This window comes from Chiloscyllium punctatum, chromosome 3 (genome assembly GCF_047496795.1).
Source record: "Chiloscyllium punctatum isolate Juve2018m chromosome 3, sChiPun1.3, whole genome shotgun sequence".
Classification (NCBI taxonomy): Eukaryota; Metazoa; Chordata; class Chondrichthyes; order Orectolobiformes; family Hemiscylliidae; genus Chiloscyllium; species Chiloscyllium punctatum.
The window spans coordinates 122,454,239-122,476,435 of NC_092741.1; the positions used below are offsets into that span (position 1 = coordinate 122,454,239).

The following is a 22,197-nucleotide window of genomic DNA, read 5'->3' on the forward strand; positions in this document are numbered from 1 at the left end:
TAAGGCAACTAACCCCATTCTTCTATTAGTTTAATAAACTTTTGCTGAACGGCTTCCAATGCATTTATATCCTTACTTAAATAAGGAGAACAACATAGTATTCAGTACTCAAGATGAGGCTCCATCAATAACTGAAACATAATGTTCACAATATTGTATTCTATTCCCCATATGATAAATGATAACATTCTATTGGCTTGCCTAATTAATTGCCCCACCCATACACTAGCCTTTTGCAATTCATGCACAAGGATGTTTGGATCCCTCTGCTATTTCTCACCATATGCTTCTTTTGTATTGTTCTTGCCAAGATGGACAATTTACATTTTCTCACATTATAGCCCATCTGCCAGATCTTTACCCATTTACAAAACCTATCTATACCCCTTTGTAGCCTCCGTATATCATCTTTACAACTTACTTTCCTACTTGCATAAGCATTTTAGCACAAATACCTACTTGTTAAGGTTAACATCCTTCCCCTGTTCATGAGCTTCAATCAGCTGCTTGAGGACATCGGCAATTGTCATCATCATCCGCTCAGCATGGCTGAACTCCACTGTAAAAGGTCAAATGTTAAGACATTTCACACAGCTGTAATCAGACTGAAATATACCAGGCGCTAAAGGATGACACTGCAGGACAAGTAACCAGAAGCCAAGTCAAAAAAGGGTCTAATGAAAGAAAGATATGTAGACAGATTAAGTCCTTTTAAAGAGGGACTTCCAGAGCTTAGGTATCAAGATAGCTGAAGACTAGGTCGCCAATGAGTGATTAAAAGAATTGTCAAGGGGTTGCTTAAGTGGTTGTGTGGTTGGGGAAGAATATAGGGTGGAGAAAGTTACAGAAACAGAGAGGGGAAAGATTATTCTTGAGGAATTTAAACTGGATAGGTTGGGGTCACTGCCTCCCAACCTACCAATCATAAGGGTTATTCGTGAGCAGCACTTGACCGAGTTCAGGACAAGAACCGGATAACTAAACTTTATCCAAAGTTGAAGATGGGAGGCTAGTCAGACAAGCACGAGAGTAGTCAGGTCTAGTGAAAATAATAGCACGCATGACAGTTCAGTAGCAGATGGAGTAGTAGGGTGGTACGGTGGCTCAGTGGTTAGCACTGCTGCCTCACAGCACCAGGGTCCCAGGTTTAATTCCAGCCTCGGGCAACTGTCTGTGTGGAGTTTGCACATTCTCCCCATGTCTGTGTGGGTTTCCTCCCACAGTCCAAAGATGTGCAGGTCAGGTGAATTGTCCATGCTAAATTGCCCACAGTGTTAGGTGCATTAGCCAGACGGAAATGGGACTGGTTGGGTTACTCTTCGGAGGGTCGATGTGGATTTGTTGGGCCGAAGGGCCTGTTTCCACACTCTAGGGAATCTAATCTAATAACTTCAGAGGACAGAATGAACTGAGCTGGGTGTAGAGTTTGATGATGTTATGAAATTGGAAATAGGCAGACTTTGCCACAGGGAAGATATTGGAAACAGCCTGGTTTTAAAGGGTGGGAAGGAAGGTTGCAAATGGATTCATCAACCTGAGAAAGACTGGATAAGGGCATGAAACTGATTATAAAGAGTATGGTGATTTGAGTGGATTAAAATCATGGCTTGACCAGCATGCAGATGAGGAAGAATCTAACATCAAAAGTTGGGACAGTCTAAAGGTTAAGTGCAGTTGTAGGAAAAGAGGTTATCGCTCATAATGCTGTGGCTACAACTGCACAGCGGAATCAAGTAGAGGCAGTCCCTCTGAGCCAGACTAAAGAAGGAAGGCATTAGCGACATGTTTGGAGACAAACTAAGTATAATGAGTAATGATACACCATAACCATAATTAGAGGAAAAAATGCATTTATATTGCATCTTTCAAGACCTCTCAAAACATTACAAAATTATTCAGTATCAATGAAATACTTTTATAATACTTTTATACTCCCATAAACAACTGAGAGATAAATAACCAGATCATCTGTTTAATGGATTGGTTGAGGTATAAATATTGGTCAGGACATCGAGGAAAACTTTGATAAAGTATCAAAGAAGCTTGTACAGATGCCTTTTCTCCGGTCTCCCTCCTATCGGAAGGATGTTGTGAAACTTGAAAGGGTTCAGAAAATTACAAGGATGTTGCCAGGGCTGGAGGGTTTGAGCTCTTGGGAGAGGCTGAATAGGCTGGAGCCATTTCCCTGGAGCTTTGAAGGCTGAAGGCTGAAGACCTTATAGAGGTTTATAAAATCATGAGGGGCATGGATAGTGTAAATTGACAAGATTGTTTCCCCTGGGGTGAGGGAGTCCAGAACTAGACAGCATAGGCTTAGCATGAGAGGGGAAAATTTTAAAAGGAACCTAAGGGCAACCTTTTAACAGAGGCTGGTGCATGTATGGAATAAGTGGTGGAGACTGTTATAATTATATAGTATTTAAAACGCATCTTGATGCGTATATGAGTAGGAAGGGCTTAGAGGGATACGGGCCAAGTGCTGGAGAATGGAACTCGATTAATTTAGGATATCTGGTCAGCATGGATGAGTTGGACTGAAAGGTCTCCTTCTATGCTGTAAATCTCTATAACAGTGTTGTGGCAGCAGGTTTAATCATAGCTTTCAAAAGAAAGCAACAGCTGTTCTCCCTTACTTTTGGAAATACCTTCTCTATGTCTACTCTATCAAACTGGATCATAATTTAAGGATCTATAACAGGTTACCCCTCGCCTTCTCTTCCCTAAAAAACTCAATCCTGTTCAGTCTTTCCTCCCAGGTGTAACCTCTCAGTTCTGTAATTATTGTCGTGAGTCCTTTTTATAACCCTTTTTAAGATACGGTGCAAAATCACCGTATCTTTTCTATAACATGGGCACTACAAGTTGATATGACAAGATTCTTATTTCAGCTGCTCAGTCCAATTGAAGATAACTACCAGAAAAAAAACTAAAGGTGCTTTTGGACATCTTTGCTTGTTCATTAATATTATAGAGATTGAGGAGGCTCTCTGACTGTGAGAGGCGGGTGTGTGTCTTGTACAACCTCCAGAAATAAATGATAATCTGGAAAATGGAAACATTTCAAGATAAAATAACAAACCAACCTTTCCTACGCGGCTTCCCCATGCTTCAATATTTAAGCAGCTGCCGGAAGTCAGGAGCTCACTGCACGGTACTGACGTGAAATCAACGATAGAGTGTCGCAAAACAGACGAAGTCCGGAACGAAACAGCTGTGGATCACGTGACCGGACGGACGCGATCTGGTCAGGGCTATGGCAACGGGGGCGTGGTATGAGGGGGGGCGGGGCGTGGTATGATGTGAGGGGCGGGGCGTGCTGTGAGGGGCAGAGCTTGATTTGAACTGTGGGAGACTGGACTACCTCCTATACCTGTGTCTTTGCTTGGAGAATATAGTTTTAATGAACCTGTTCGGAGATGTTTTTACACATTTCTTGAGCAGGTGGGACTTGAACTCTGGCCTCCCGGTGCAGGCGTAGAGACACAACCATTTCTCTGTTTTCTAAGTGCAGTCTCACTAGCACATTGTACAGTTTTAGCAATATTTCTCTATTTTAGTATTCCATTTGCTTTGAAAAATGACCATCAGTCCATTTATCTTCCTATCTGCTGAATTTGGATGATTTATGCGAGTGACTTCCAAGTTCCAGTGCAGTCTTTCTCTATTTAAATAATATTCAGTCTTCTATTCTTCCTGCCAAAGAGCAACCCCTCACCGCATTATATTCCATCTGGCATCGTCACAACTTGCCTCCCCATTTATTTTTGTGCTATCTGCAAACTTATGTGAGAGGTAATTTCGGTTTGCAATTTTAAGATGTGCCTAGACCACAGACTGATCTATAATAAAAGATAAAACTTTTGCTTCTTTTCTAAAACATTAGACTTTTGCTTTCTTAAAACATTTTGTATACTCAAAAGTAGAATAGTTTAAAATAGTGCATGCAGTTTGTGAGCAGAGTTAAACAAACAGGCCCTTGATTGATGAAACCATAAACACAGGCAGGGAAGGATGAGTCCTTGACTGATAAAGACTGCAGGACAGGGAAACGACTCGAGAGACATCTGCTACAGATTGATACAGAGACATCTGCTACAGCACAGACAGAGAAGAATAAGTCTTTGACTGATAAGACTACAGGGGGAGAAAAATAACACCTCTAGGGTCTGGAGGCATTTGTTGCAGACTTTATGATAAGGATGCAAGTTGGAGAACAATGATGTTTTTAAGAATGTGAACCTCATGGCTCGTTAAGAGCCGGGAAGGGGAGGGTCTGAAGACATTTGTTGCAGACTTTGTGATAAGGATGCAAGTTGGAGAATAATGATGTTTTTAAGAATGTGAACCTCATGGCTCGTTAGAACCAAGGAGGGGAGGGACTTGTACTGTATATAATGAGAAACTTTGTAAGCCTCAGCGCGCCTTTTACTCAGAAGGCTGCCCATCTCTGCAGACTTGCTAATAAAGCTTTGTTTTCCTGAATTTGTCTAGAGCGATTATTAAGAAGCAATTTTCGTTTCTAACAACTTGGGGGCTCATCCGGTCAACACTCCGGCCGCAAGGGGAGCTGAGGAAGGACATCGGAGAAGGTGCACCCTGCCGATTTCGGCAGTCCCTGATTCCTTGCTTGTCGCCCCGCGCGGCTTGAGCGAGTGATACCCGGGAGGCTCAGGAAAACAAAGGAGGGGTGTAGCCGAGGCAGTGGGGACGGTTAACGATCGAGTAATTTCGGTGCACCGAACCCAGGTAAGAAAAAACTTGCGGGGACCGTGTTTCCGGAGGCCTGGGGACCTACGGGGTGCCTGTGGATTTTTCTACAGAGACGTGGGACTCAGGTATCTAGGGACCGGGGCTCGCCTGTGAGGGATTTTGCAGAGACCGTGTTTGAGGAGGAACGTGTACCTACGGGGTGCCTGTGATCTGTGTCACAGAGACGTAGGACACAGGAATCCAAAGACCGGGGGTGCCTGCAAAGGAACCTGGGCGATCACGGGACTGAAGGTCCGGGAATTGGCTAAATTGTGATAGATTATCACGGGATAATACGAGAAATACGAAGTCCTCGGCAATGGGAAATAGGGGATCCAAGGCGATTAAGGGAAGGGTAGGCTTAAACAGGGACAATGACACATACCCCGGGGTACCTGACGATAGTCCGTTAGGAAGAATGTTAAATAATTGGAATCAGGGCGGGAGAAAAGGAAAATCTAAAAAGAAGATGGTAGAATACTGTGAAAAGTGGTCCCAGAAACCTATTCAGGGCGACTCAGTGTGGTGGCCTAGATTCGGTACTGACGAAGACTGGGTCCGGCAAGCTCTCATTTTATATGTCAATTCAAAACCGGGTGATAATCTAGAAGAAAGTGATTATGCCTTTTGTTGGCTACCGGTTGCGATATCTTGCCAAATGCAGGCAACTAATGAAGACTCGAGAAGACAGAAAGAATGGGAACCTTTAGATCACTTACCGCCGCCCTACGTGACCCCGTCTGCCCCACAAAATGTTCCTCCGGGTGACGACGAATCAGGGGAAGGGAAAGAAAAAGGGGAGGAATCACAGGCTACCTCAGGGGTGCAGACCAGATCTCGAGCTGGAAGGGGTCACGGACAAAACCCTACCTCAATTGCATTAATGAATCCACTCCGGGAAGTGCCCATGGGGGGCGAGGAAGGAGGGACGGGATATGTGAACGTTCCCTTGACGAGTACTGAAGTACGGAATTTCAGGAGGGAGATGAAGGGTCTACTAGAGGACCCCATGGGCCTGGCTGAACAATTAGATCAGTTCCTGGGTCCGAATACTTACACGTGGGAAGAGATGTGTTCCATCATGAAAACATTGTTCTCTAGCCAGGAACGACAGATGATACGACAAGCTGCGCTGTTGGTCTGGGAGAAAGAGGGGGGAGAAGGAGGGGAGCAGAAGTTTCCCCTCACCGACCCCGAGTGGGATAAGAACACGGAGGAAGGACGGCGCAACGTGAGAGACATGCGGGAATATTGGATAAAAGGAATAAGACACGCAGCCCCGAAGGGGCACAATTTTACCAAGGCCTTTGGGACTCATCAAAACCCGGAGGAAACCCCTACGGACTTCCTAGACAGGATTAGGAAGAACTTGCAGCAGTTCGCTGGGGTGGACCCTGAGACGGACGTGGGGCAACAACTCATACGGGTAGAGTTTGTATCAAAAGCCTGGCCGGACATACGAAAGAAGTTGGAGAAAATGGATGATTGGGATAGTAAAGCTCTAAGTGAACTACTACGGGAGGCGCAAAAGGTGTTTGTGAGAAGGGACGATGAGAAGCAAAAGAAGGCGACAAAGATAATGATGCAAACGGTGCAACAAATGACAGCTGGAAGAAGGGAAAAGGGAGGGCCGTGGCAGAAACAGGAAAGGGGAGAGTCGTGGCAAGAGCAGAGGAAAAGAGAACCATGGCCGGAACAAAGGAAGAGTGGAGGAACATGAGACCGCGACAGGGAAACAAAGAGGATACTCAGATGTTACTACTGTAATGAAGAGGGACATTTTAAACGGGAGTGCCCCCGCTACAAGCGGGAGGTGCGGTCGTACGCCCTGATGGAGGAAGATTAGGGAGGTCGGGGGTTCCTACCCTTGGGGCAAAAGGACTATAGACAGGAACCCCTGGTAAACTTGAAAGTAGGACCCCAAGGATCGGAGATCACATTTATGGTGGACTCGGGAGCCGAAAGATCAAGTATAATCCAAATACCCCCCGGCACCCGAGCAGGAGGAAAAGTTATGGGGGTATCTAGAATTGGAGGACAGAAATTACAAGTCCCAGTGGTGGAGGACGTGGAAATTGGGTATGAAAACAGAACTACTAAACGAGACCTCCTTCTACTGCCATCGGCGGGGTTTAATTTGTTAGGAAGAGACTTGCAGGTCAAACTAGGGATCGGAACGGTACCAAGTAACGGGGAAATAGTGGTACGGTTGTTCGCCCTCACCGAAGAAGATGATCAACAAATAGACCCGGAAGTATGGTACCGAGAAGGGAACAGAGGGGGTTTAAACATCAAACCTCTCCAAATCACCATGTTACCAGGAAGAGGCCCCGTGAGAAGGAAACAGTACCCGATTGCTATGGAAGGACGCGAGGGGTTACAACCTGTGATAGAAAGATTAATCACAGATGGACTACTGGAGGAATGTATGTCCCCTTTCAATACTCCAATACTCCCTGTGAGGAAGCCGGATGGGACATATAGGCTGGTGCAAGACTTGCGGGGGTTGAATGAAGTAGTCCAGGCTAGGTACCCGGTGGTACCCAATCCCTACACGTTAATGAGTAAAATTTCCCCTGAACACGAATGGTTCAGCGTAATAGATCTGAAGGATGCCTTCTGGAGTTGCCCCCTTGACGAAGAAAGTCGGAACCTTTTTGCCTTTGAATGGGAGAATCCCTTCACAGGACGAAAGCGACAGTTAAGGTGGACGGTCTTGCCGCAGGGATTCACGGAGTCACCCAACTTGTTTGGACAAATACTGGAGCAGATCTTAGGAGGATTTCGGTGTAACGCGGAAAATCAATTGCTCCAATATGTCGATGATCTCTTACTCTCAGGACCAAGAGAAGAGGAAGTACGGGCAGACACCGTTGCCCTGCTGAACTTCCTGGGGAAACAGGGCCTACGCGTCTCCAGGACAAAACTCCAGTTTGTGGAGCAAGAAGTAAGATATCTGGGCCATCAAGTCAGTAAGGGGCATCGCCGTATCACGCCAGAACGAATATCAGGGATTACGGGTATGCCAATACCCAGGACGAAGAAGGAAATCAGACAATTCCTGGGGCTAGTAGGATATTCCTGTGGGCGGCTCGGTGGCTAGCACTGCTGCCTCACAGCGCCTGAGACCCGGGTTCAATTCCCGCCTCAGGCGACTGACTGTGTGGAGTTTGCACGTCCCTGTGTCTGCGTGGGTTTCCTCCGGGTGCTCCGGTTTCCTCCCACAGTCCAAAGATGTGCAGGCCAGGTGAATTGGCCATGCTAAATTGCCCATAGTGTTAGGTAAGGGGTAAATGTAGATGTAGGGGTATGGGTGGGTTACGCTTCGGCGGGGCGGTGTGGACTTGTTGGGCCGAAGGGCCTGTTTCCACACTGTAAGTAATCTAATCTAAAATCTAATCTAATCTAATCTAATCTAATATTGCCGGATATGGATTGAAAGTTACACCACTTTAGTAAAATTCTTGTACGACAAACTGGGACAAGAAGTACAAAAGGTGGACTGGTCAGATGAGGAGGAGCAGCGATTTAATATTATTAAAAGTAAACTGATCCGAGCTCCGGTATTGGCTTTACCCACCCTGAAGGAACCGTTCCAGTTATATGTCAATAGCGCCGGCGGAATTGCCCAGGGCGTGCTTACCCAGCTGCGGGCAGGGAAACGTCAGCCAGTTGCATTTTTGTCAAAAATGTTAGACCCTGTGTCATGTGGATGGCCGACCTGTATACAGGCAGTGGCAGCTACGGCAATGTTAGTGGAAGAGGCCCGAAAACTTACCTTTGGAGGAAGGATCACAGTATATTCCCCACATTCGGTTAGTGCCATACTGGCTCAGAAGGCACACCGCTGGCTAACAGACTCTCGCATCCTGAAGTATGAGACGATTTTGATGACCGGGGACGATCTCAATTTTGCAAAAGATCTCAGTTGCAACCCAGCCCAGTTTCTATACGGACGTCCTGTAGATGGAGAACAGGAGCATGATTGTGTGGAATTTGTAGACTTGCAGACCAAGAGCCGAGAGGACCTGCAAGAAGCCCCGCTGGGTGAAGGACAGGAACTGTACATCGACGGGTCCTCCCGGTGCATCAGTGGGGTGCGGTACAGTGGCTATGCTATCATAGATGGTGCAGCAAAGCAGACGATCGAGTCCGGACGACTGCCTGGGAAGTGGTCAGCCCAATCCTGTGAGTTGTACGCCCTCCAGAGGGCCCTGAAGTTGTTGGAAGGGAAGGTGGGAACCATATATACTGACTCAAAGTATGCATACGGGATCGTTCATACTTTTGGGAAAATCTGGAAAGAGCGAGGATTGATAACTTCCCGGGGAAAAGAGTTAGCTCACGAACAAATGATCAGCCTAACGTTGGAAGCCCTGGCGTTACCTACGGAACTCGCAGTAGTCCATGTACCCGGTCACCAGAAGGGGTCGACACCGGAAGCGGTGGGAAACCGGCTGGCAGATGAGGAAGCCAAGCGGGCAGCGGTCGAAAAATCCGTCCAATTGTTAACGTTAATACCGTTGAGGGAAGGGCTCGCTAAACAACCCGTCTTCAACCAGGGGGAGATTGATAAAATGGATCAATTGGGTGCCCGGCTAGATACTAACGGGAAGTGGACGGTTCCTGATGGGAGACAAGTACTGAACAAACAGATCACCCGGGGTATTCTGCACCGATTACACCATCAGACCCACTGGGGGGTGCAAGCCATGTGCGACACGATCCTGAGAGACTATGTATGCAGGGGGATACACACATTAGCCCAACAAGAGGTAGTCGGATGCCCCACTTGCCGGCGTATTAACCAGAAAGCCATGCGTTCTATGCCAGCCGGTGGTCAGCCCCTCGCAATTAGGCCATTTCAGAAGATCCAAGTCGACTTTACAGAATTACCCCCAGTGCAGTGATGGAAATATCTGCTAGTAATAGTAGACCATTTCACTCACTGGGTAGAGGCTTTCCCAACTGCCAAAGACGATGCACCATCCGTGGCCCGACTGTTGTTAGAGAACATAATCTCGAGATATGGCATAATGGAATCTATCGACTCAGACTGCGGGACGCATTTTATTTCTAAACGACACCATTTGATCTGTACTGCCCTGGGTATCCAATGGAAATTCCATGCACCCTGGCATCCTCAGAGTTCGGGTCGGGTTGAGAGAATGAATGGCACACTCAAAACCCAATTGACTAAGCTGGTGTTAGAAACTAAGTTACCTTGGCCGAAGTGCCTGCCAATTGCCCTATTGAGGATACGTACGGCACCTCGCCGGGATGTCGGGGTTTCCCCCTATGAAATGCTGTTCGGATTACCATATTGGAGTAAGGTTGACGGATGTCCCACTTTACAAGGGGGAGATGTATTTATCAGAAACTATTTACTGGCCTTATCCCGTTCTTTTGCAGAACTCCGGAGGAAAGGTCTCCTGGCTCAGACTCCACCGCTCGACTTCCTCCTGCATAAGGTGGAGCCCGGAGATTGGGTACTCGTTAAGACCTGGAAGGCCGAAAAGCTCCAGCCGCGGTGGGAAGGACCGTTCCTGGTTCTGTTAACAACTGAAGCAGCTGTTCGGACGAAAGAAAAAGGGTGGGTCCACGCGTCAAGGATAAAGGGGCCTGTTCCGTCTGAAGAAGAAAGCACTTGGACATGCGAGCAAGGGGACAAGCCGTTGGTGGTAAAACTGAAAAGACAGCAATAATGAACTCTACTTGGACTGTATTGGTGGGGATATTGATCAGTTTACTCCTGTATGTGGGGGAGGGTGAGGGGAGATGTGACAAATGTCGAACTATAGTAAGACTTGGGATTCGAATCTACACGGGATCATTTGTGTCCCATTCCTATGTGGACGATTGGTGTTATGATGTGAGTGCACGCCATGAATGTTGGGAGGGCGGAAGACCCTATTATCAGGTGTATAATAAGGGATACGGTGGCAAAATCCGTGGATGCCCTATAAATGAGCGCTGGGTATGTATTAGCAAAACTGGAGGGTGGGACCCATCTTCCGTGTTGCTCAGGGAGCAGGTTGACAGAGTCAAGGAGACCAAGATACAGAACACTGATCGGGGGTTGGGGAAAGAGCAAGACCGTCAGGGAACGGTCATGCTCTCTAAAGTACCATCTGTATACGAACAGGTAGAAGAAAAGATTGAACTCCCTGATATTACACAAAACCTGTTTATTGATCTCACCTCTAGAATAGCCACTGTTTTAAATGTTAGCAATTGCTGGGTTGTGGGGGGCCGCATATGTCAGAACAATGGCCGTGGACTGGCCAAAGCTTAGACATAGGGGAATTACTGCAAACCACTTGGACTCATGTCAACGAAAGGAAAAGCCAGGGGTGGAGACTGACAAACAGCCCTGAGGGCCAGTTCTGTATTGAAGGCAAGGGGACCGTGGAGGTAGGGATTAGTCCCTGTCAGAATGTATTGGATGCGACCACGCGAGTATGGTGGCCTGAGGATATTACTTGGTACATTGCAAACCGAGATCATGGCTCGTGCGTTCCATTACGTACTGATTCCTCCTCTGACGAGCTGGGGGCTGATTACTGGAATTGCAGTGGTCCTGGTCCTTATGAGGGCGTCCCTGGGGTAAAGGAGCTGTGGGATGACGTTGTGAGGCAGGGAGGGCCTGCTCCAGATGGCCTATTTTGGATATGCGGTAATCAGGCATACTCCAAACTGCCCATGGGATGGGCTGGGGTATGCTTCCTAGGTCTAATACGACCTGCGTTCTTCCTATTACCCCGGAAGGAAGGCGACGATTTGGGAATTAAACTCTTTGACTCTCTCCGTAGGTTGCCAAGGGATATCCAAGTCGGTGATTGGGGGGATGAGTGGCCACCGGCCCGGGTTATTGCATACTACGGGCCAGCTACATGGGCACAGGACGGATCATGGGGATACCGTACTCCTATCTATATGTTAAATCAAATTATCAGGCTCCAAGCAGTCGTAGAGGTTATTACTAACCGGACTGCCCTGGCCCTGGAGCTGCTGGCTAAGCAGCAGGATCAGATGAGGGCTGCTATATATCAAAACCGACTTGCCTTGGATTATCTGTTGGCCTCGGAGGGGGGCGTGTGCGGGAAGTTTAACCTGACTAACTGCTGCCTAGAAATTGACGATAATGGTAAAGCGGTTTTGGAAATTTCCGATGAAATTCGGAAATTGGCCCATGTGCCAGTACAATCTTGGCGTCCTCTTAGTGGCATCGGATGGTGGGGTGGTCTCCTAGGTGGTAGTTGGTGGCGCACGGCGCTACTGATGGTTGGGGGGGGTTGTGATTCTTCTTCTCGTATTACCCTGCCTAATCCCCTGTATTCAGCTTCTAATTCAGAAAAATATTTCCCGACTCCAGGCAGTGGTGGTTCCACAACATGGGACACGGGAACTTAAGGTGATGTTGCTGCGAAAGTCCAAAGATTTCCCGGGCCCTTAAGGCAGGGGGGGGCTTATCTTGGTCAGGCACATCTTAAAAAGAGAAAAGGGTGGAATTGTGAGAGGTAATTTCGGTTTGCAATTTTAAGATGTGCCTAGACCACAGACTGATCTATAATAAAAGATAAAACTTTTGCTTCTTTTCTAAAACATTAGACTTTTGCTTTCTTAAAACATTTTGTATACTCAAAAGTAGAATAGTTTAAAATAGTGCATGCAGTTTGTGAGCAGAGTTAAACAAACAGGCCCTTGATTGATGAAACCATAAACACAGGCAGGGAAGGATGAGTCCTTGACTGATAAAGACTGCAGGACAGGGAAACGACTCGAGAGACATCTGCTACAGATTGATACAGAGACATCTGCTACAGCACAGACAGAGAAGAATAAGTCTTTGACTGATAAGACTACAGGGGGAGAAAAATAACACCTCTAGGGTCTGGAGGCATTTGTTGCAGACTTTGTGATAAGGATGCAAGTTGGAGAACAATGATGTTTTTAAGAATGTGAACCTCATGGCTCGTTAAGAGCCAGGAAGGGGAGGGTCTGAAGACATTTGTTGCAGACTTTGTGATAAGGATGCAAGTTGGAGAATAATGATGTTTTTAAGAATGTGAACCTCATGGCTCGTTAGAACCAAGGAGGGGAGGGACTTGTACTGTATATAATGAGAAACTTTGTAAGCCTCAGCGCGCCTTTTACTCAGAAGGCTGCCCATCTCTGCAGACTTGCTAATAAAGCTTTGTTTTCCTGAATTTGTCTAGAGCGATTATTAAGAAGCAATTTTCGTTTTATAACACTTATATTATATTTTAAACATTAGAATTTTGACTGAATACTTACTGACCTGGCTTTAAGAAGGACACAAATGTTTCACAGTCCTCCTACTAGGTGGAGCAGAGACATTGCTGATGGAATTTGCTGAGTGTATTTCTGTGTCACATTTGCACCGTCCAGGTCTCATCGCAATACAGGAGTGTGATTACAATAACTGATGTATTTTCTGTGACTTTTGCTGGCTTGAAGAATTCTTTGTTAACATATTCAGAGAAAGCAGAGTTGGAGTAGTGGATCTCCTCATCAATGATGGCCTTTTGAGAGAGGTGGCTGCCATGTTAGGGGAAGTGGTCAACATATTCGAGAGTATCTACTTCAGCAGAAACTACATTTCATTCTCACGAACACTCAACATGGAGCCACCAAGGGGTATGTACTCAGCTCCCTACTGTACTCACGGTATACCCATCACTATGTCACCAAATACCAAGACTAATGCCAGTTACAAGTTCGCTGAAGACACCACCATAGTTGGTTGAATCTCAGATGGCAATGAAACAGACTACAGACAGGAGGTGGAAGACCTGGAAAAATGGTGCACTGAGAACAACTTAGCTCTCAATGTCAGCAAAACCAAGGACCTCATTATTGACTTTCGGTGGGATGTTACTCATCAGAAGCTGTAAAGCACCAAAGTTGTAAAAGGACCTGTAGGAATACAAGTCCTTATTTCTTCTCATTATGAAGCAAATGACTTTCCCTTCTAAGATCAAGGTGCTTTTTAAAACAGCATAATATAGCACAATTAGGCAATTTGCCTCTTCAAGTCTGTTCAATCATTCAGTGAAATTACAGTGAACATTTGAGATTCCCAACTCTGGTCTCTGCAGGATACTGCAAGTCACATCAGAATATTGCATCTGTGCCTCTTGCATTTTAGCCAATTTTCTAAATAAGTCAAACTTTACCAACCACTAACTCCAAGTTTAGTCAGTAGTTTCATAAGATGGGCTTTATCAAACACCTTCTGGAAGTCTTTAACAAAAATATTCATAGTTGCAGCATAGGGGCGGCACAGTGGTGGGGCAGCACGGTGGCTCAGTGGTTAGCACTGCTGCCTCACAGCACCAGGGATCCCAGGTTCAATTCCATGCTTCGGGCGGCTGTCTATGTGGAGTTTGCACATTCTCCCCGTGTCTGCGTGGGTTTGCTCCGGTTTCCTCCCACAGTCCAAAGCTGTGCGGGTTAGGTGAATTGGCCATGTTAAATTGCCCATAGCGTTAGGTGCATTAGGCAGAGGGAAATGGGTCTGGGTGGGTTACTCTTTGGAGGGTTGGTATGGGCTTGTTGGGCCGAAAGGTCTGTTTCCACATTGTAGGGAATCTAATCATGATCCACATACAGCTTCATTCACCTCTCCAACAAATTCATTTAGGTTTCTCAGGCAATACCAATCTTGTATAAATCTGTGCTGTGTCTCCGATCTGCTGAAAATTTTAACATGTTTGACAACTTTGTCTTAACTGTCGATTTGCCAACATATTCAGAGAAAGCAGAGTTGGAGTAGTGGATCTCCTCATCAATGATGGCCTTTTGAGAGAGGTGGCTGCCATGTTAGGGGAAGTGGTCAACATATTCGAGAGTATCTACTTCAGCAGAAACTACATTTCATTCTCATGAACACTCAACATGGAGCCACCAAGGGGTATGTACTCAGCTCCCTACTGTACTCACGGTATACCCATCACTATGTCACCAAATACCAAGACTAATGCCAGTTACAAGTTCGCTGAAGACACCACCATAGTTGGTTGAATCTCAGATGGCAATGAAACAGACTACAGACAGGAGGTGGAAGACCTGGAAAAATGGTGCACTGAGAACAACTTAGCTCTCAATGTCAGCAAAACCAAGGACCTCATTATTGACTTTCGGTGGGATGTTACTCATCAGAAGCTGTAAAGCACCAAAGTTGTAAAAGGACCTGTAGGAATACAAGTCCTTATTTCTTCTCATTATGAAGCAAATGACTTTCCCTTCTAAGATCAAGGTGCTTTTTAAAACAGCATAATATAGCACAATTAGGCAATTTGCCTCTTCAAGTCTGTTCAATCATTCAGTGAAATTACAGTGAACATTTGAGATTCCCAACTCTGGTCTCTGCAGGATACTGCAAGTCACATCAGAATATTGCATCTGTGCCTCTTGCATTTTAGCCAATTTTCTAAATAAGTCAAACTTTACCAACCACTAACTCCAAGTTTAGTCAGTAGTTTCATAAGATGGGCTTTATCAAACACCTTCTGGAAGTCTTTAACAAAAATATTCATAGTTGCAGCATAGGGGCGGCACAGTGGTGGGGCAGCACGGTGGCTCAGTGGTTAGCACTGCTGCCTCACAGCACCAGGGATCCCAGGTTCAATTCCATGCTTCGGGCGGCTGTCTATGTGGAGTTTGCACATTCTCCCCGTGTCTGCGTGGGTTTGCTCCGGTTTCCTCCCACAGTCCAAAGCTGTGCGGGTTAGGTGAATTGGCCATGTTAAATTGCCCATAGCGTTAGGTGCATTAGGCAGAGGGAAATGGGTCTGGGTGGGTTACTCTTTGGAGGGTTGGTATGGGCTTGTTGGGCCGAAAGGTCTGTTTCCACATTGTAGGGAATCTAATCATGATCCACATACAGCTTCATTCACCTCTCCAACAAATTCATTTAGGTTTCTCAGGCAATACCAATCTTGTATAAATCTGTGCTGTGTCTCCGATCTGCTGAAAATTTTAACATGTTTGACAACTTTGTCTTAACTGTCGATTTGCCAACACCAATTGTTGGAAAGCTGTTCTAGAAATCCCTGGATTTCCTTGCTCATCTTCCTTTAATAACAGAATAACACAATACTAAAATAGGAAGTTGTAATCCTTTAATTCAGGGAAAAGCAGGTGTGAATGGAGGACACAAAAGTTGCAGGATAGTTTTGATGAGGCTAGCTAATTGGTCTTAAATGATCTTATAATGTTATTAAAATAATTTACAAAATACGATGTTAGTGGAAAGGCCTTGATGGTGAACACCTATCTTAAACTGCTGTAGTTCTTGGGGTCAAGGTACCATATTGCTGTTAACAGGGGAGTTTCTGGGGATTTTGACCAAGTGACAACGAAGGAAGAGAAATATGGTTCCAAATTCAGATTGTATGTGGAATTTACAAGAGGTAGCGTTCCCATGTGTCTGCAGCCCTTATCCTTCCAGGTGGAATTGGGCAGGTACTGTCAAAGGATTCTCTGAGTTGCTGCAGTGCACCTTGGTGCCATCATATGCTGTTAGTGGAGTAAGCAAGTGTGTGGAGGACTGCATACCAAGGAAGACAATCAGGATATACAGAACCTGCGAAAAACCAGGCTTCAGGCCTTCAGATCAGGAGACCCACTCAAATATAAGGAATCCAAGTATGACCTTTGCAGAGCCATTAATATAGCCAAGCACCAATACCGATTCAAACTAGAGACCCAGACAGACACCCGACGGATATGGCAAGGACTGAATGACATCACAGGTTCTAAAAAGAGACAGTGCAGGATAGCATATGATGAGATATCCCTCCCAGATCGTCTCAACATCTTCTATGCTCGCTTTGAGCAGAATTTCAGTGGAGAGGTGACACTTACTCCAACAAGTCCTGACGAACCTATCCCAACAGTCACTGCGTCAGAAGTCAGATCAGGTTTCCTTCGTTGAATCCAAGGAAAGCAATGGGACCAGACGGAGTACCAGGCCGTGCACTCAGAGCATGTGCAGATCAACTGGCAGAGGTCTTCTCGGATATCATCAACCTCTCTCTGCATCAGGCCACTGCCCCGCCAGTTTCAAGAGGGCCAACATCATCCTGTGCCTAAGAAGGCTCATGCAGCATGTCTCAATGACTACCACCCAGCAGCCCTAACTTCGGTGGTCACAAAGTGCTTTGAAAGGCTACTTATGACATTAATCAACTGCAGCCTCCCCACTACTCTTGACCCACTCCAATTTGCCTATCGGACCAACAGATCCACATCAGATATCATATCACTTGCCCTTCACTCCTCCCTGGAACATGTTGACACCAAGAACAGCTATGTAAGAATCCTACTCATTGACTACAATTCAGCCTTCGACCCTATTATCCCCTCGAGACTGATTGATTACTAAATGTAGTGATCTCTGACTAAGCTTCACTCTCTGCAACTGGATCCTCAGTTTCCACAGGCCACATACAGTGAAGATTGGGGACAATATTTCATCCTCACGAACACTCAACATGGAGCCACCAAGGGGTATGTACTCAGCCCCCTACTGTACTCACGGTATACCCATCACTATGTCACCAAATACCAGACTAATGCCAGTTACAAGTTCGCTGAAGACACCACCATAGTTGGTTGAATCTCAGATGGCAATGAAACAGACTATAGACAGGAGGTGGAAGACCTGGAAAAATGGTGCATTGAGAACAACTTAGCTCTCAATGTCAGCAAAACCAAGGACCTCATTATTGACTTTCGGTGGGATGTTATTCATGTCCCCCTACACATTAACAGCACAGAGATGGAACAAGTGGAGAGTGTTAAACTCCTGGGAGTGGTCATCCACAACAAACTTTCTTGGACTCTCCATGTGGTTACAAATGCCGAACAATATCTCTTCTTCCTCAGGCAGCTGAGGAAATTTGCCAACTTTTATAGATGCGCCATCAAGAGCATTCTGTCTGGATGTATCGCTACCTGGTATGGCAACTGTACCATTCAAGATTGGAGACAGTTACAGGGAATGGTGAACTCTGCCCGGATAAACACAGAGGCCAACCCCCCCCTTCTATAGAATCCATCTAACAAGCCCACTGTCAAGGAAAAGCCACCAGTATTTTCAAAGATCCATCCCACCCTGTCAATGTTTTTTTACAACCTCTACCATTGTGGAGAAGGTACAGAAGCCTGAACACTCACACACCAGCTGGTTTCGTAACAGTTTCTACCCTACTGTTGTTAGAATACTGAATGGACCCACAAACTCTTAACATTCGCCTGTACCTGTGTTTTTGTTTTTGCCGCTATTACCTATTATTTACTATCTATGCTACTTAACTCTGATCTGACTGTATTGTTCGCAAGACAAAGCTTTTCACTGTGCCTCGGTACACGTGACAATAAATTCAATTCAATTTAAATGAATTCAATTCAATAAATGGTTGATGAGGTTGTGTTTGGAGTGAAATAGCTACCATTTCCTGGATTGTATCAAGTATCCTGAGTATTGTTGGAACCGCAGTCATCCAGGCAAGTAAAGAATATTCAATCACACTCCAAAAATTGTGCCCTAGGTGGAAAGGGTTGGAAAAAACAGGAGGTTAAATTATGCAGTTTACTCAATAGGAAGAACTTAACCTTTTAAAACTTATGCAAACTCATTTTTTTTACAAACATGTAAACAGAAGAACCAAACATTATCCAACATTTATTTTTGGAACCAATCCTGTGGGTCACTGAGAGTTTATCTTTGCTTTGACACAATTTAGGTTTGGTGTGGTTAATGGGATAATAATCCAGAGAATAGTAGTTCAAATCCTACTATAGCACTTTAAGTATTTTAGTTTAGTTTAATCATATGGAAATAAAGAAGTAGTTTGGCTAAAAGTGTCCATGAAGTTGAACTGTTACGAAAATCCAATTGGTTCAATGTCTTTAAGGGAAGGAAAACTGCTATTCTTACTTGGCTAGTTTATATGGGGCTCCAGTCTCATGTCTGTGCAATGATTCTTAACTGTCCTTTTAAATGATTCAGAGTTTTGTCAAAGCAGTTTAACTAGGAATGCGCAATAAATGCTGTTCTTACCCCAAGTCTGCATGTTCCAATTCACTAATTTTCTTCCTGGTAATCAACTTCCTAACCATTCATGAGGTATCTGAGCAAATCACATGAACTATCAAGCTTGGATGACAGTCCATTGACCTACTTACATACTGCACAACCACCTGTTTCCTCAAATGTTTGCACCTTGCAGCATCTCCAGGGCTAGCTCATGGGTAATGGGGATATCCAGAAAGACATGGTTAATTATCCCAGTGTATAGCCCTCAACTAGATGCTGAACAGCTCTACAATACTGCCCTTGCCTCCAATACAGCCATGAGTGAACAGACAATACAGGTAGAGAGAAATTATTTCCCATTTCATGGAGAATCTGGGACAGATGCCAATAAGCATAAAATCCGATTCAATTCATACAGAAGTTAGGTAACCCATTCAAATGGTGGAAACTCTCCAACAAAAGCAGTACATCATAGCTCAATTAATACATTTTAAATCTGGAATCAATAGACTTTTGCGAAACAAGGATACTAAAGGGTACAGAACCAAGGTAAGTGAATGGAGTTACAGTGTACACAGAAGTACATATAGTATTATCTTGAAAAATGTTAAAGAAAAGACAATTGCTGGACTCTTTTTTTTCTCAAAGAACTGAATGACAAGGAGGTAAGTTTTTAGATATTGTATATTCTCAATGAAGTTTCATGCGATCTGATCCTCAGTCAATAATTTTATTTATTTATTAGGCAACATTGAATCATATGGTATACAGAATAGCTATGATCTAGTTGAATAGTGGAATAAGTTTGAGGGCCTGCAATTCCTCTTCCTGTTCCTGTGTTCCCATTGAATGGCACTGACTGCTCTTTGAAGCACTGTTTGAAGTGAAATTATTTTGAGCATAATTTATGTTCCAGAAGGACAGTGGAAAACTGGTAAATGTATAGCCACTAAATTATATGCCAATTTAAAGCAATGTTTGGATGTACAGCTGTTTTGTTGCCTACCTGAAAACCGTAACAAAAATGTTAAATTGAAAACCGCCTTCCAGATGAAAAAGGTCATGTACACTTTGGCACTTGCTTTATTACTAGATAATGTCTGAACCAGATAATGTGCATGGCTGCTGGAGCGAAATGGAATCGAGACTCCATTACTGTAAATTATTTATGAAAGGAACAGCTCCATTAGTCGGACTGTATTTTTAAAAACTGGTCAGAAGATATTCAAAGCGTATGTTATAGTCAAAGTACATTGTTGCAAGAGCTTGTTAAAAATTTAGATAAGTTGTTAAGTTTTTTTTTAACTTCAATTATTGTTTGTTTGCCTAATTTAGTTAGTATTATCTTGAAAAATGTTAAAGAAAAGACAATTGCTGGACTCTTTTTTTCTCAAAGAACTGGATGACAAGGAGGTAAGTTTTTAGATATTGTATATTCTCAATGAAGTTTCATGCGATCTGATCCTCAGTCAATAATTTTATTTATTTATTAGGCAACACTGAATCATATGGACAAGGAATGGAAAATGTCTGGAATCATGCAAATTTTCTTTAACAGACTGATTGGTGAAGTTGGAAAGCCTGGTTATGGGCCTGGACAGTTTATGTGGCCCAGTTCTCTAACAGTGACAACTTCTGGGGAGCTGGTAGTTAAAGACAGTGGAAACGACAGGATCCAGATCTTCAGCTCTGAAGGACTCTACAAACATGGCTTTTCTTATGAACCAGCAACAATAAAATGCTTGGGTGATGTTAAAGCTACCAGAGAAGGACAGTTACTAATTTCCAATGGAGCTAAAGCGATCAAAGTGTTTACTCAAGATGGGCGATTAATTCACCAACTAACAACATCAAATGTCAACTGGAAACACTCATATGGATTATCAGTATTGCCAAATAATGATCTGGCAGTAACTGACTGGTCAGAACAAGGGAAGGTCCACATTATGAGTCGAGATTGGAAAGAAAATAACATTGTAAATATTGATACAATTGAGGGATTTTATCGGCCTACCTGTGTAGCAGTTAGAAAGGTGTGTGTGTGAAAGTTACATCTTAAATCTATGTTTAACCTTCAAAAAACAAAGTTATGGAGGTAAAGTATCTTGAAAAACTTGTCATTGATGTATTTGGTAAAATAATAGTGCCTCTGAACTGCTGATTTTGATTGTTACCATTAACATTCCTTCACTATTCATCTTTCACCTCTGTATTCTCTTTTATCAATGATACTTTCTTTTTTCTTGTTATGGACCAAGACTGACAGACTGAATTCCTTTATTCTTCTTGCCTTCTGTCCGTGAACAGAATTGTTTAATTTTGAAAAGACTAAAAATATGTAGTCAAATCTTAAATATGAACCAGGAGTAATTTTCATGTCTAATCCTAGGTCATCTGCAACTTTACAGTCTTCCAAACAAAAAGTAAAATGAATTTCAAGTCAATGAATATTAAAGTCGAACAATATAGGTAGCATTTTGCATGAAGAGCAGAGTCCAATTGGCTGGAATCAGGAGCCGTAGAGATCTTTAATGCTGGCAGATAAGGCAGCAGGTGAGACAGCAGTTCCTGGTGATGTTTGCAAAAAGAGAATCAGTTTGCTTTCCGGATGAATTGCAGATTCTTCAGAAGCATGTTTTGAGGCTCTTAACTTTCAGGCAGGTGTAGCTGTTAGCCTGGAATCTGTTGCCTTCTTGGCTAGTGGTAAGAGGCTGATTCAAAGGTTCAGAATGCATGATTAAACTTGCAAATTCCAAATGAATTTTAATCCCATTACACTACCCATCAATCAGTGTCTGATGAGTTTTTCAAGTTAATGAAGGTGCTTCTGCATCTCTGGTCAGATATGTTGGACACTCTTTAGAAGATGGATAGTTACTTTCAGCACCTATGTCAGCAAAATGAGTTTCAAGAGGTCTTTTTTGTTACTGACCCAGGCTTAGAGACAGGAGTCTGAGCTCTCTTGATTTCAATGTTCTCAGTATGACCACATAACAACAGCTGAAAAAATCCACAAGGGTGTGTTGTCTCATCATGTCCCTCTGCAATCCCATGTTAGAAACTTCAGGAACTTTAACCAACTTCCAAGTCATTGATCTGTGGCAACCATTCTAAAAATCCAGTAAAGCCAATATTTAAAAGAAGAGGGATATAGAGTTTTAATGACTTTTAATATCCCATAGACATGATCATCATAACCTCTGTGACTCCCAGAGTCCAATAGGACCTGATGGGAGTGGCAAACATTATTAATTCAAGTTGTATTTTAAATGTTTTTTTAATTGCTTAAGGTTGACATCATTGTAATAAAGCTACAGTTGGTGTTCAGCTATCCCAGCATGTGTCACACTGTACAGGAAAGGAGAGGAGTAAAGAAAAAA

At 44.2% G+C, this 22,197-nt stretch overlaps 2 protein-coding genes across 5 annotated transcripts in view; one reads left to right on the top strand and one right to left on the bottom strand.

Moving 5' to 3' along the window:
• elp3 (elongator acetyltransferase complex subunit 3) overlaps positions 1-22,197 on the bottom strand; it is a 116,965-nt gene that overhangs the window by 80,599 nt on the left and 14,169 nt on the right. The window contains exons 2-3 of one of the 3 annotated variants that reach the window (XM_072560041.1): positions 18,231-18,325; positions 460-559 (exon numbers count right to left, since the gene is read on the bottom strand). In XM_072560041.1, the coding sequence (XP_072416142.1) occupies positions 460-536 (77 nt within the window). In that variant the 5' untranslated portion in view covers positions 537-559; positions 18,231-18,325. Of the gene's footprint in view, positions 1-459; positions 560-3,083; positions 3,178-18,230; positions 18,326-22,197 lie in introns of those variants that run through there. The other 2 variants (XM_072560033.1, XM_072560024.1) reach the window with 2 other exon arrangements.
• LOC140464648 (endogenous retrovirus group 3 member 1 Env polyprotein-like) lies at positions 3,797-12,959 on the top strand. Of its 2 annotated transcripts, none has more exons than XM_072560012.1 (2): positions 3,797-4,835; positions 10,162-12,959. In XM_072560012.1, the coding sequence occupies exon 2, from the start codon at positions 11,008-11,010 to the stop codon at positions 12,160-12,162; it is 1,155 nt and encodes a 384-aa protein (XP_072416113.1). In that variant the 5' UTR covers positions 3,797-4,835; positions 10,162-11,007; the 3' UTR covers positions 12,163-12,959. The 2 variants fall into 2 exon arrangements, with proteins under 2 accessions (XP_072416113.1, XP_072416105.1); XM_072560004.1 differs by having other exon boundaries at positions 3,797-4,746.